This window comes from Schistocerca piceifrons, chromosome X, assembly GCF_021461385.2.
Source record: "Schistocerca piceifrons isolate TAMUIC-IGC-003096 chromosome X, iqSchPice1.1, whole genome shotgun sequence".
Lineage (NCBI taxonomy): Eukaryota > Metazoa > Arthropoda > Insecta > Orthoptera > Acrididae > Schistocerca > Schistocerca piceifrons.
Window position 1 is genome coordinate 774708193 of NC_060149.1, and position 15565 is coordinate 774723757.

General features: G+C 37.7%; 1 protein-coding gene across 4 annotated transcripts in view; it reads left to right on the forward strand.

The window, feature by feature from the left end:
- Nucleotides 1-15565, forward strand: part of LOC124721177 (filamin-A) — a 537279-nt gene that overhangs the window by 473544 nt on the left and 48170 nt on the right. For all 4 annotated transcript variants that reach the window (XM_047246011.1, XM_047246013.1, XM_047246012.1 and 1 more), the window contains 3 exons: nt 8541-8681; nt 9436-9564; nt 15216-15389. In XM_047246011.1, the coding sequence (XP_047101967.1) occupies nt 8541-8681; nt 9436-9564; nt 15216-15389 (444 nt within the window). The remainder of the gene's footprint in view (nt 1-8540; nt 8682-9435; nt 9565-15215; nt 15390-15565) is intronic.

Genomic DNA, 15565 nt, shown 5'->3' on the forward strand with positions numbered 1-15565 from the left:
CGGCCCGCGGGCTCAGTCAGTATGTTCGCCTGGGACGGCGCGGAGGCCGGTGCTCACGACCAGTGCACGTGGACCGAGCTGTCGCAGCTCTTCCGCGCCTTCTACAAGCGCGTCACCATCAGTGAGGTGGACCGCGAGGAGCGACCCATCTGCTTCAGCGCTCCCACCGCAGGCATCCGCCGGCCCGACCACCTCGACTTCTCTCCACTCAATTTCCTCGCCTGCTACTTCGTCAGCTCTCACAAAGGTTCTCTTTTCTACACGCGTCGTCTACTGGCTCATTTCCCCCAACGCCCTCGCAGCGGTTGCTATACTGGAGTTCTAAGAACTCCCTTTTGGTACCTTGTTTCCCATTTTGTTCGTCTTTAGAGATTCCAGAGCTTCTATTTTGACGATTTAACACTAAACTCCCTATAGGTAGTTATATGATTACCGTAGACTAGCATATGTAAGTCTTCCACTCAACGAGCACTGTCCTGCAGGAGAACTCGCACCGCCGCTTTAGCCCCTAGGCGTCGCCCAATCGGTTCTTTGTTCCTATACTTCCCTTGGACGTAAGAGACAAACTACATAGTTTGCGTTCTAACCATTTTACACAATAACCTTAGTTTTACCTTAATGAAAGTTCATATTTACTAGTTTAGTTAAAAATTCATGTACCGAGTGTATTACGTTTTGTTGCATTTATACACAGGAAAAAAGTAGTCGCGTACCTATGTATTCGATCGGTATGAGAGGATTGAGGAGCTAATAACTGTGTACTAAGACGCCTTTAAAATCGCAATAATCATTATGGAGTTCTGGAGGAGAGGTTGCTAAATAGTCGAGCAGATTCAGATTGTTGTCCCAATCTGAGATGGCAAAGGCACGGCAGTCACTCATTGAGACACGCTTCTTATGATATTACAACTCCCCGCCCCCCCTTTTTTAAGAGATTAGACATTGTTGTCTTACAATGGAAACAAACATTATTACAGTGTAGAAAGAGTGTCTTTATTAGGTCCATTAGCAGAAAGCATTACACTACAATCAATATTTGTAGGGCAACGCTCCGTGGTTTGTGGGTAGTGTTGTTGCCTCGTGGAGGCGTGGTCATGGAGTCGAGTCTCGTCTAGGCCATGCATGTGGATTTTTAATTGGCATCACTTTACGTGTCCTGCATAGCCAATGGATTTGAAGTGATGGTATGCAAAATAATCACAGTAAGCTATCAATATATGTAATAACAATGTCTAATTGTGTTGATGCATAAATAAAGGGCAACATTGAATTAATAATTGTTGGGCTACAAACCATAAACAAAGGAAGTAAAATAGCTAGATGGACATGAACAAATTTGCACTTTATACTAAAAGTCCAAATCGTAAGCATACATTTCCAAACTTTTACGCCTAGAATGAATAGTAAACTTAAATGAACTTTTTTTCGGTCTTATATTAAAAAGCCCGTGAGCTGCTCACAGCAATGAAACTACTCCAAAAGTGTCACTAAATTTAACAAACTGTTCTTAAAATTTAAATATAAACACAGACCATAGTCTCCAAAAACCGGCAATAGCTTTCTGGTGCCGCGAGAGCTTCGGTGCAAGTATAATTAAACAAAGTATTATTATTTCTCTTTAGAACCATAATTGATGACACTATGGATCTAGAACGTTTAATCTCGTGAACTATTTAGAGAATAACCGATGTGTCCTTAACGGGTGTTAGGCTATAAATTTCAAAGGTTCGGTCATAACATTCTGATTCTTACCGTCTGGTAGTGAACGTGACTTCGTCCTCCGATGACGTTTTGTGTACATGAAAACTGAAAACTGCCAAGTGGCAGCATGATCTGTATGGCATGTGAAGCTATACGAGATACCGTTTACAATAATTGGCTGCCGGCCCCTGTGGCCGAGCGGTTCTAGGCGCTTCAGTCCGGAACCACAGGGCTGCTACGGTCGCAGGTTCGAACCCTGCCTCGGGCATGGATGTGTGTGGTGTCCTTAGGTCAATTAGGTTTAAGTAGTTCTAAGTCTAGCGGACTGATGACCTCAGATGTTAAGTCCCATAGTGCTTAGAGCCATTTGAATAGTTGGCTGGGTAAGTTGGTTCGTACTATGATATTACCACGCAACCACACGTAGGACCGCGCCTAATAAACATCTGTGCTGTTGAACTCAGTCAAGGTGATGCTGTTGGTTGGTTTCACTAAAGAAAAGCAACACCAAAAATTTCATCCACTCAGGCTGTTCTACATGATGATATAACTAACAGCTTCAGGTGTACACAGACAATAATTCACATTCCGTTTAAGAAACTGAGAAAATTGTTACGTCACTAGGGTGAAACCCGTATGGTATGGCAGACTTGTTGCAGTTGTTTTGAGCTGTAGAGAGATAAACCAGCCAAGCAACCGCCGTAATGTCGTAGACTTTTCTGCTTCTATCATCAGAAAAATGAGCACGACACCCCATATTTCTTCAAATATCTACAATACATTCGTTTTAACCAAAATGAAAACATGTTCTTTGAGGAAAGTAGTGAGCATGGACACGATAGCTCTTTCCTCTCGCCTTCTTCAGCTTCTATAAACTCTAGGGACCACTTTGATATGCATGGCAGAGGGTAATTGGCATGGTACCACGTGTTACGATTTCTTGCCGTTCCAACCGCACAGGGAATGCGAGAAAAATGGATGCTGAAATGCCGCTGTGCTTGCTGTAATAGGTCCAACTCTGTCTTCATCGTCCTTACTTGACATGTACGCTGGGGGCTGAAAAATATGTTTATACTCTTCAATTGATACTGATTTTTCGATATTTTTCGCTCGATGTTTTACGTCATCTTCAAGAGTCTGCCAGCTCTGGTTTCTCATATTTCCACAACGTTCTTACGTGAGTCAGGCAGACTTGTGACTATTCGTGCCCGCCTCCCCCCCCCCCCCCCTCCTGCTAAGCATACGTTAATAAATGTTAGTTGATATGATCCCCACATACATGAGCAATATTTTAAAGTGATTGGTAAGCCGTCTTCTGTGTAGCCTGTCTACATTTTCCCAGTTAATTGCATTGAACCGAATCGAACCGAAGTCTGTGCCTTACAGTTCAGCTTGTGTGATCATTACTTTCTTCTCTCTCTCTCTCTGTGTGTGTGTGTGTGTGTGTGTGTGTGTGTGTGTGTGTGTGTGTCACTACTTTGAAATCTTATCAAGATATCGTCAAATATTTTTTGCAGCTCTTTTCAGACCGCACTTTGTTATAGACAAACTGCATTATGTGCGAAAAGTGAGGTTTTTATTAATATTGTCTGAAAAGTCATTTTTATACAACATGAACAACAAGGGTATCTTTCCAAATGACTGAACTTCCCCCATCTGAAGCTAATAGCGTGCCTACAGAACTAAGATATTTTTGCGTTGCTCGCGTACTCCAAGAACCATTGGCGACGTTAAACGGAATCATTGCTTTAGAATGAATGAATACATAGTTACTTGCGTGAGTACTGATGTCCACGGAGTGGGTTGTGCTAAATCCACATAGATTAAATATAATATTATCTTAATCAGAGACGCATGGGCTCTAATTTCAGAACCTATGATTTGAGTAAAGGTATTTGCTGCTGGCAGTATCAGACTAAAAAAAGTAAAAGCTTCAGGAGTCTATTCTTGGTCATTATCAGCACCATATTTCTGACACTGGGAATTTTCACGTGCACATAGCACTACAGAATTTCACGGCAGTTCAGAGTCTACGTGACACTCCATGCTCTGCTGCGACTGGCTAGGTAAGCCAGTTCACGTGTCGTAGAAATGCAAGGCCATTACACCGTCTAGAGACCACGCCTAGTGAAGCATCGTCACAGAACAGGGAGTACCAGGGAGCTAGTGATTCAACAGGCCATTCAACACTGCCGGTCCTCTGATCAAATGGGACCGAGCCGCATGGTGAAGTGGTCGAATACTGGGATCGAATTAAGAGAGTAGAGGAGCGCCGACCGATAGCCACAGTGATATAGACGCTAGTCATACGTATGCGCAAGCATAGTCTACCTTGCTATGTATGATGGAAGGGGCGCATCATTTTCTCCATCCCATCTGCCCCCTCCCACGTTTTTCCAGTTGCGAATGGTCCGCGGGAACAAAACTCTTTTGTAAGACAATTTTTCTGATTTTTAGCGACATGATCATTCCATGAAATACATGTGTGAGGAAACAGTACTTGCGCTGGGATTACTGTGATTCAATTCACGCCTGACCACACTGATCTAAACTTCCACCTTGTCCCTAAAAGCACTTCACATGAATAGTAAAATGCTTCCTTGAACAAGGCCACTGACAATTTCCATCCCCATCCTTGCCCCCCTCTACACTATCGCCTGGTCGTCGAAACATTAAATTTGACTTACTTACCTCCCTTTTGAGAGAAGTGTGGTTGCATTCCTAATATGACCCTCCGACAGTTGTTTCCAGAGTGATTTGTTCAAGACAATGAGAGCACTTTGTTTCGCTTGCTGTCCACTGAGTGATCTGTCTGGAATAAATTTTCTGTCTGCAGGAGGTTTGTGATAATGGAAAAAGGAAGAGGGAATAAAATGAAACACAAAATAGCTAATGCTGAAAGCATTCTCAAAATATCAATTTCGTGGTCTAACTTAAATAGGTTGTTTGTACTAAAGCATGGGTATCAGATGAATAACTTGTTTTTTAAAGGTTGCCTCATGCAAGATTTAGATTAGCTACTAGGAAAAAAAAAGAAGTGTCTTAATCTGTGTGTCTCTACAGGTAGAGCGGCACTCACAAAAGTCTCTCTCTCTCTCTCTCTCTCTCTCTCTCTCTCTCTCTCTCTCTCTCTGAAATTCGTTTGTTTATTGTTAAATGATTTTATGAACATAAAAGGAGTAACTCTTAGTGCTGGCTTGCGATAGTGAAAATGAGAAAAACGGTACTGCCAAAGCTGAAACTGGCAGCTGATGATTCTAGTATAGCATTGATTAAAGCAATGGAACTGCAATTAAGTAAGAGTAACAATTTAAATTAGATTTTCATGCAGAATATGTATCAATAGAACAAGTAGTTTGCTGCTACACCCTAATATACTTTTGTTCCCCTGATGTTTCTTCTGCTTAAAACTTAGTGCTATTGAAATACAGAACTTGAACACAGACGCTTACCCCTGTCTCTTGTCACTCTGTACCATATACTTGTCACATTGACGATTATATAGCCCAAGTGATTGTATAAATCCTATGCTGTTGGCGAGTGAAGAGGTCGAACCTTACCAAAGGAGACATTGTATAGGGGTGAAGTTAATAAAGAAATTTAAAAACCTTTGTAAAATGGTATTTACTGAGGATTATGTTTACATACATGAAGAATGACTGGGACGGGTATGCAGTTCACTTGTAGTTATCACCACCTGTGTTGTGACTTATTATACATAAACATGTATTTTCATACTCCAGCCACCCACCCACTACCAGTTACCCATATCACTGCAGAGTTGACTAGCATCTATATATCACTATCGGCGTCATTGAAAAACTGCTGAATTCATAAAACTTAATGAGGTCGTCTGTACAGAATTTATAAATCTGTTGTCCCCATTTTCAGCCGCAGTTTGCTGTGTTACCCTTGAGCAGAGAGGTGTTCACACAGACTGTATAAGACTGCAGGTCATATAAGTCTACAGGAATTTCAGAAGATCTGATCCATTTAACTATCACTCTGCATTACTGTCTTCAACTGCAAGATATCTCATTCACAGATGGAGTCATTTCTGTCATACAAAGGCTTGGATTAACAGAGAGTGAGCATACAAAGTGAAATGGCCATAGTGTCTTACCTACGGATAAAGCAAATAAATAGCAGGCTCCTGTGTATAACTACAGTTCTGTTTTAATAATGGCACATCACAAAAATGAATCATAAACTGTTTACAGCGAGTAGTCAAGGGATATCCCACAGCCCCCTACATACCACACCTTCCAGATGACACTGGGAAATATAAGGATAACCCCACCATTTCGAATTTACAAATGACTGATAACAGAAAAACCATGATTTGTAGACTATAGATATGTGCACAACTGTTTATCAGTGTGATTTCTCTGTGGCAAACCAAGCTGTAAGCCAGCTTCCCACTGTTCTTGGTTTATAAACTGCTTTGATTTTTCATGACAACAGCGTTTCAACCATTTCCATTAAGCTGTAATTGTGCTTCCTTCAGTCCTATTTCAGAAACTTTGAAAAGAAACTGTGAAAATATTTAGCCCATATATGTCCTACAAATTGAAATTTTAAATTTCTTGCATTGAATCACACCACCTCCACTGCTTCCCCCCTCCCCCTCTCCACTCTCCTCCCTTACCTTTCTTCCAAGGCTGTCCAAATCTCTGAAAATTCAATATCATCCTTGAGCCTCCAATTGGGTCTTAATTGTTCACATGTATCGAAATTCAACCTTGTTTTATTGATTACAAAATAAGGAAGTTGTTTGAATGAGTCCTGTGGAGTTATGCATGAGGCACTAACCTCTTATCAAAAAGGAGAGATTTTATAAATCAGTGGAGGCAAATGCCAGAACAATTGATGAAACATTTGCCATGTGCTTGCTTTACCTAAATTATGTATTTATCACTTAGTGCACCTGTTTTACATCAAAAGTCTGATTCAGTATATGTAAGTTTTTGAAGACATTGTTTTGTATTAATGACTTGCCAAAAACACATGGCCAATCAGAACTGGAACCAGGGACACTATAAACACTCAACCTTACCCAATATAAGTTGAACAATTGGTATTAACTTTCTTTAAGGTTGCTACTAATACCTCCTTTCTAAGACACACCAGCTTGACCAGGGTTCATGTTTTGCAGTTGTTCATATTTAGAGGTGGGCTTGTGTCTAGGAGTTTGTAATATTCATTTCTCTGTTGATTATGAAAGGAAATTTCCCTGTTTAACTGCCAGTAGATGGATATGCCTAATAATCCACTAGAAGTAGAAGTTCTAATGGTGTAGTTCTGAGAAAGAGTTGCATGAACAGAGTATCTGGTTGGAATATAATTTATAGTGTTTTAGGGACCATCTAGATGAGCAAATCTGGCGCACAGGAGCAGCAGTTCTTAATAATGAGGCAATCTACAATGACAAGGGAGGAGGACGAGCACACATAATCACATTTGATTAGTGAATGTGATTATCACAACTTGATTTGTTGCTGATAGATTATAAAAACTCTGCTTAGACCTGAACGTTTATATTGCAGAACAAAGCAATTTGAATACATTAGCATCTACTCATCATATGTCATCTTGGGGTAGTCAAGTCATTTCAGTTGTTTATATGAGAATAACAGCCTCTTTTATATGAACAGACTTTGTAAATGCAAGCAGTATAGCTATTGCAATAGATGTTTCTAAAACATTAGAATGAATTTTGAACTATTGTTATGGTTAATGAGAATTCTCTGTTTGCCATTGAGTCCTTGTATGACAGATGCAAATTGTGTGTGTTCCTATTTAAAGTGGTCATTATTTGCATTTATGTAAACAGAACAGATTGAAATAATTTGCTTTTACAGTTCATTAAGTCTATAACGGTGTGTACAATCATAATAAACAGTACAATAACTGTGTTTTTTAGAGTAAGAAGTGGTGGATAGTTGACAAACTTATGATATCGTCTAAACTGATGTAAAATAATAATAAAAATGGAAATAGGTTGTCCATTGACCATTTTTCTTTGATGCCATGTTGAACTGGTCTGAAACATTGCTCATTTTACAAAACACACGTCATACTTTCATTTAATTTTTGACAGTTATTAAAATTCAAAATCATAGTAGCACACTGTACAAAAAAATGTGTGTACTTGTCCTTCGTCGTGATTTGACATTTAATTGCCACGCCCCCCTTAATAAGGGAGCCAATTATGAAAAAGTGAAAATATGTTGTATGGCATCCCAAATTAATGTTTATGTAACTTGAAAATTTTTAATTGTAATGTGGGCAACAAATAATATGAAGTCAATGTTTGTAAAAACCATCAAATTTACAAATGTTCAAAATTACTGCCAAAAAGTAGCTATAATTTTCGAGGAACTTTATTTATGAGCAACTGAATCTCGTATGCCACCCAGCTGTGTAAGGTTTTGTGGTATACAAAGCATTTTTCAGAGTGCCTTGAAGATAAAAAAATCTAATGTTGTTAAATTATCACCCTCTTGGTACACGTTCAACACCACCTAGACCAGCCCACCACCAAACAGACCAACCAGTTATCCAGAAGTGACTCTAATGTTCATAGTAGTGAGACAGTGCATCTTCCTGTTTTGAAAAATAGAACTAGAAAAATGACTACCTGCACTTACACATATATTATCAGTTCAAAAATAGACATTTCCATCCACATCTTCATATTTATTAATATTGATAATATTCAAAGAGTGTAAACATTATACCAGAATATGTGTTTGGGTGGGTGGAATACTCTTGATGCTAAACTAATGTCTCTCATAACCATCGCACTTTCATATTACATATTAATTTGATGTTCACAGCTGAGATAAAGATGCCGAGTGGAAATATTGACAAGCCCATCATTGAAGACAATCGTGATGGAACAGTGAGCATAAAGTATGATCCACGTGAGGAAGGACTGCATGAGCTTTCTGTGAAATACAATGGAGAACATGTCCAAGGTAAATCAATATGAAATGAAATAATTAAACAGGAGCAATCTTAATCTAGTACATAAATTTTCTTTGCATCTTAATTTGATAGTGCCTACACAAAAATATCTGTATTTAAAAGACTTTTCTTTTCCACCTGTCAATAAATTTAAGAGTAATTTTCATGAAAATGCTTTGTAATAGTAACATTGTTTGGATCCACATTTAAACCTGTAGCTGTTTGCTTGTGTAAACTTCCATTACCTAAATGTGTGATATTATTTTAATAGCAGAACAAACACATTGTAAAATTTGAGGACTGTGAAAATGAAATAAGAAAATTATGAAATTTAATACTGGATATTTAAAATTAAACATCTTAGTCAAGTAAGTCCAAGAGTTCTGGGAATTATGATAAGAGGCCCAGCTATACGGACTTAAAGACAGACAAATGAAACAATGTATCTGGGTTCGTTTGTTTGTCTTTAAAATTAACTTGTATTTGACTGTGGCAGACAAATACATAATTTAATTTTACTGAGCAAGGTTTTGGCATTGGATTTGAGACTCTTAATCATATGAAACAAGTTTCTGTGTTCTGTTACTGAACATTTTTATGTATGTTGTAGTTGTAACTAAGTTAAAGAAACAGCAAAGACAAGACTTAATACCAGTTGTTGGACATGAACCATGTGGCCCTATTCTCCTCCTCTTTTTTTTTTAGTAGCGAGACAAGAGTCACCAGAACAAACAAAAATAATGATATTTTTTTTTTAATCTGCAGGATCACCGTTTAAATTCCATGTAGACTCCATTACGAGTGGCTATGTCACAGCATATGGACCAGGACTGACACATGGAGTCAGTGGAGAACCTTCAAATTTCACCATATCAACAAAAGGAGCTGGAGCAGGTAACTCATCTGATAAGTTTGCTAAAGTGAAAAGGAGAAAATACTAGAATCTGCATCAAATAGACACACACAAATGACCATTTTATACAGACAGCTTCCTTGTTTCTCATCTTCTTGCCATTGCAATACTTGTATAGTTATGCTGCAAAATTGTTATTGGCCTTGCATTTCAGTGGTGTTTCTATTTCTAAATTTCAACACTAGAAATAACTTTATTTTTGTAAAAACAGTTTCATTGTACTTCCTGATTATTTTTTTACAATAGAACAAGTAACTAATTTGTATTAGTACTCACTACAGTTCGATAATTATTCCATATTGCTCACTTAAAACAGTTTTTTTTAGATTACTTACCTCAGGTGGCCTCAACATTGTTTTGTTGTCTAGGCATCTAGCTTTTTTTCTAGTGAAACCTGTACACTTATTGAATTAAAGTAACAGAATTCGAGTCTCAGATTTTACATACTTTTTGAGTAAAGTTGTCACTTCCATAAATTTCCTCTTAACAATATATGTAAATGGCAGAAAACATTACATTATTTCTCAGCTTGGACCTATATCCCCTCTTGTAATTTCAAACAATATTGAACTGCCTACTGCAATTATAATTATCTGTGCTTGTGAAATCCATTACCAAGATATGTTTATGCCTGCAGTTAGGTCCCAATAACAGCTGTGCAGTAGGTAAAGAACTTTGATACAGAATTCAGCCAGTTGTTGTTGTTCAAATTTGTAGTTTAAATCCTGTTTTTAACAAATCAAATTTTAGTGACTACACGTAATATTGTAACACTCACTTTAGGGCCATCAGCATTTATTGAACACAAATAAACTTCTTTAACAACAGACTAAAATTGTCTATTAGTTTACAAAACCAAACAGTAATAGTTAGACAGAGTCTGATAAAGTCCAAACACTACTATTTTGTACATATTTATATTTGTGGTGTCTTTTCCTCTGGACATGTCTGAAAGAGCAGACATGACACACATAAATAAGTACATATAGGGACGAAATGATACCTTCTGTGTGGACACATTTATTCATCCAAACCGTTGCAGTAATCAGCTGAATAGCTGTGAGCAAATAGGGGATAATTAACAGAGAACACCACATTTGCATTTGGGCTAGATGGGAGGCATGCTCAGATGGCCTAGGCAGTTCAAGCAACTATTCTGGAGAAGTGGAGCATCTAGGTTAGAGTTGTGGCCGGCATAGATTTTCACACGTCACCATTGCATTTAATGCATGTGTGTATGCAGCTGAGATGTGAAAAATTTCTTTCATCCAACTATTTTAATATGCATGTGTTAGGCATGGCAGTTGTGGAAACCACACATTTGTAAGTTGAGGCACTATGCAACACAACTATAAAGAGCATTAGTAGTAATTATTCACTCGTAGGGATGTAAAGTGAGGAAACAGCAACTGAGAGAGTCCACCACTGAGCAACCTTATATTTGCCCTTTTGGGAATTTCAAGTCACCAGACTGTGATATTGGCGGTGTTCACATCACAGGGGCCTTTGCTGCATGTGGGTGATGTTGCACATACTGATTCATCTGTATTTCCCATTTGCATGTCTGGCAGAGTTACTAAAAATACTTAAGATGCAAACATTAGCTCTGAAACACCTAAAATTATTTGGCCCCTAAGATGACCAGCTCATATGACATAATGCTCTTTGATCGAGCTTGTGAGACACGAAGGTGATAGAGACTCAGGTCAAATTCAAGTGGCAAACTAATGACCATCGGTTGTTACATCAGTCAGCATGAGTGTGTTTTTAAGGCAGTTTCTCATGCTTCTTTTGGCAAATGCTGGGCAGGTCCCCACATTCACCTCAGAGTATACGATACAAAAACGGTAATAACATGATATCACACAGAACTAAGTTAATGCAATTCAGACAGATGACACACAGGACTTACATAACTTAGGTTACTTTGACAAATGTGGTGTCAGGAAGGGGATCCAGCTACAAAGTTAAATGATAGAATAAGATTTGCTGAATCCTGAAAACGTGAGCCCCATATTAAATGGGATAAATGCTACAAAAAGGTTGCAGAATGTATATGTAGGCATATATAATGCAGTTCGTGTTCAAACTAAGTCTGCTGTTCAGTGGTTGAATTAGTATGTATGTGCTATATTTTTATATCATTCGTTGAATAGCAACAGGCTTACTGATGCTATAAATCAATATTTTGTCAGACTTCACTATGAAACTGAGTAAAAGACCTGGTGTTATTGTTTGCCTTTACTCCATAGCCTTGGCATTAATTCACATTTTGTTCAGATACTTCTAGCAGAGCAGGACAGCATGAATGATGGTTAAATTGATATCGCACCTAGTCTCACCTCTCCCAGAGGAGGAGGAGGAAAAAGAAAACTTGAGAACTTAGTGTAGCTGGTTCAGGACAATTTGCTTATAAATAATCAGTGAAATATAATACATAAAGTAGAGTAGTTCCCGTAATGAACAGTCTTTGGTGATGTGAACTGAGTCATCTACTTGATGGTCACACTTTTTTCCTATCTTGTTTATTGATAAGTGAAAAAATATATTTGATAGAACTACAACAGAAAGTAGTAAGGTTTTGCTTGCCTCAACACCTTGTTATCAATATCAACTGCTTCTGCACATGGTTTTGAGTACTCCTTCACTTACGTTTAACAAAAAAAATCAATACTCCAACTACTCGATTTAATAAATTGAACTGATATATCTTGTGAGATGCTTCTGCTTATTTTTACATACCACTTGTTCCCCAAGTTATGGTTCATAATGCAGTAAAGTAATATGGTTTCAAACATAAATGTTTTATTTTATATGAAGCTCTCGCATTATTACTATAACTTTTCCTCTGCTCTTTATATTATTTTTTAAAATCAAGTGTCACCTCACCTCTCAAGAAGAAGAAGAAGAAGAATATAATTATAAAATATTAGTCCTTCATGGATATTTAACAGCTTATAATATACTATCACTCTTTATCAAGATGCACTTAAATATCATTTTCTCTTCAGAAACCCCTCGCATTATGTGCAAATCCTTAAACAATCTCTATATATTTCCTTTGTCTACAAACTTTTTATCAAATGATAATAAAAACTGACTGACTGATTGATACACTATTATTAGGGTTACAATAAAAGCAGTCTGAAGATGCAGATAACAAACATAATTTAAGGAGTTTCAGCTAACATCTATCTCCTTCTTGCTTGCAAATGATTTGCAGAATCTCCACATGACTTTACCACTTGAAAGTTCAAAAACTTAGCTGTTCTCAAATGCCAAAGACATTCAAAAGTAACAGAAGCCATTCAGGAAACAACCCCTTTGCAAGGAAGGTAATATGCCAGAAATTGATAAAAAGTGAAGTACCTAGAGTTGCCGCTGTATGTCTTGTATTAGTCAATTTCCTCCTCCTGCCCCCTTCTCTCGTACCAATTCCCCCTCCCCATGTCTCTGTTTATCTGCTCCACCCCCCTTCTCTTTCCACATTATCACCCCAGCCTCAGTAGGAGGCTGGTGGTTCTTACCCCCACTCTACTTCATTCCAGATGTTAAGTAATATGTGTACCAAGTTAGGTTGAAATAGATCCAGGGATTTAGGAGGCGTTTTTTCATCTGTGCACATACACATCAAATATATTAATATATTTAACACACATTTGTACATTTTTACCTGTATCTCTAGCGAATTTTGCCCTGCAATTCTTTCTCTCTCTCTCTCTCTCTCTCTCTCTCTCTCTCTCTCTCTCTCTCTCTCTCTCTCTCTCTCTCCCCCCCCCCCTCTCTTCTCTCTCTTTCAGCTTACATTCAGTCCTACTGCCCTCAAAATGTGCTGCGAATAGGGTTAGAAGAAGTAATAATTTTTTCCTTTCATCATTTTGTGGGGGGGTTGCAGTGAGAAAATAACTTGTGAAAGTTCGAAATTACATGTAAAGTTTGTTGCAAGTCATTAAGTGCCCTCATTCTCAAAGTCTGGCTATTTGTGCATTGTGAACTACACTTCTCTTTCACCCCCTCCCTCACCACTTTTAGAGGTAGGTGGTTCTTACGTCCAAAGTGGTTCTTCCCCAGACTTACCCCTTCTTGAAGGTGCTGGAAAAGATCATGTACTGGTATGCCAGAAACATAAAATAAATTTCTTAAAGTAAGATACTTAATCAGTCTTAATTTGTATTTCAAAAGGTTCTCTGCACTGAACATGCCATTTTCTGTAACTTGTCAAAAGCATTTGATTGTGTAGTTCTTAGTATTCTCCTGTATAAGCTCAAATAATATGGTACCAGCGATATTATTGGTAAGTGGTTTTCGTTCTAACTAAAAGATTGTGGAGTTTGCATTAAGAAACGTTGGGAGTGTACACAATGAAACAGCATCTTTAAAATGAGTACTGGTAATCACTACAAATGTTCCATAGGGATCAATATTGGGTCTGTGTTCTTCGTGATTTTTCATGATATATCCAAGAAATAGAATAGAACTTTCCTGAAAATGCAAGCATTATAATTAAGCCAATTTCAGAATGGAATTTCTTGAAAATTAATAAGTGGCTACTGCAAATAGACTGTCACTGAATTTAGCTAAAATGCAATACATTCAATTCTGTACTATGCAAGACCAGACCACACCTTTAGGAACTATGCATGAGGATATTTCAATTAATGAAACACTATATTCTAAATTATTAGGTGTGTACATTGACAAAAACCCAAACTGGAAGACACGCATTGCAGATCTTAAACATCTAAGCTCTGCAACTTCTGCTTTCTGGATAATAATAAGTTTTGGAGATGAAAATATCAGAAAGTAGACTTGTGTTTTGATTTAATGATATAATATGTGATGTTGTGTTTTGATTTAATGATATCATATGTGATGTTCACTGTAAAAACTCCCATATACCCCTCTTTAAACAGTAAATTTTGTTGTAGAAAAGTTCTTGTCGAATATAAATCCTTCAGGATTAAAGGAGACTCTGAATACTTCAGGATTAAAGGAGACAACTCACCAAAAAAGAATAAATGTTCTAGGAAAGTTGTTGTAGATGCTCTTTGGTGAGTTGTCTCCTTTAACCCTGAAGTATTCAGAGTACATTTTCTCACATAAGTTTTTTGTCAACAATGAATCACAGTTTGGAAACACCACCACCTTTCTTCAGTATAATACTACAAGGAGGAGAAATGATTTACATTGTCATTCACTCAGCCTTATTGTGACAGCCTTATGAATATTTGACCACCTACAAAGTGATGTACAAATTCAAGAGATAATAAAACTAACTTCAAACCAAGATGGAACACAGTTACATAAAAATCTCTGTATGACTGGAGCCCACAGGGATACCATCTATGTACGCAGATGAGTTGCTGTAATATTTAGAAAATAGGAAAAAAATTACTGATGGAAATAAAGACTTGTAGATAGGTTGAGTTGTGCCTGGATAGCTCAGAGTCTCGTTTAAGTCCTGGTCAGTTCAGTTTTCATCTGTCAGGAGATTTCACACCTGGGTAGCAGTTTTACCATTGCCACTCAAATTACCATAAACCTTACAGTTTACTCTTTAATGTTAGTGGTGTGGTTTTAAGGTTCTATATCACAGAGATTATCATCATAATCATATTCTTTATTGTTTCAGGTGGACTATCATTGGCCGTTGAAGGACCAAGCAAGGCAGAAATTAGCTGTCATGATAATAAGGATGGCACAGTTTCTGTTTCTTATCTTCCGACCGCTCCTGGTGAATATAAAATTTCAGTCAAGTTTGGAGAGAAGCACATAAAAGGGAGCCCTTATAATGCAAAGATCACAGGTACTGTAGCACATAGTTTATATAGATATTATTCATAAAGATAAAGGTTCTTGTTACCATATTTAACTGGCTTTTAACTTTTACCGTGTATAGACAGTTTATAGTGATCTCTGTAGTCCGTGAAGTCTCTCTCTCTCTCTCTCTCTCTCTCTCTCTCTCTCTCTCTCTCTCTCTCT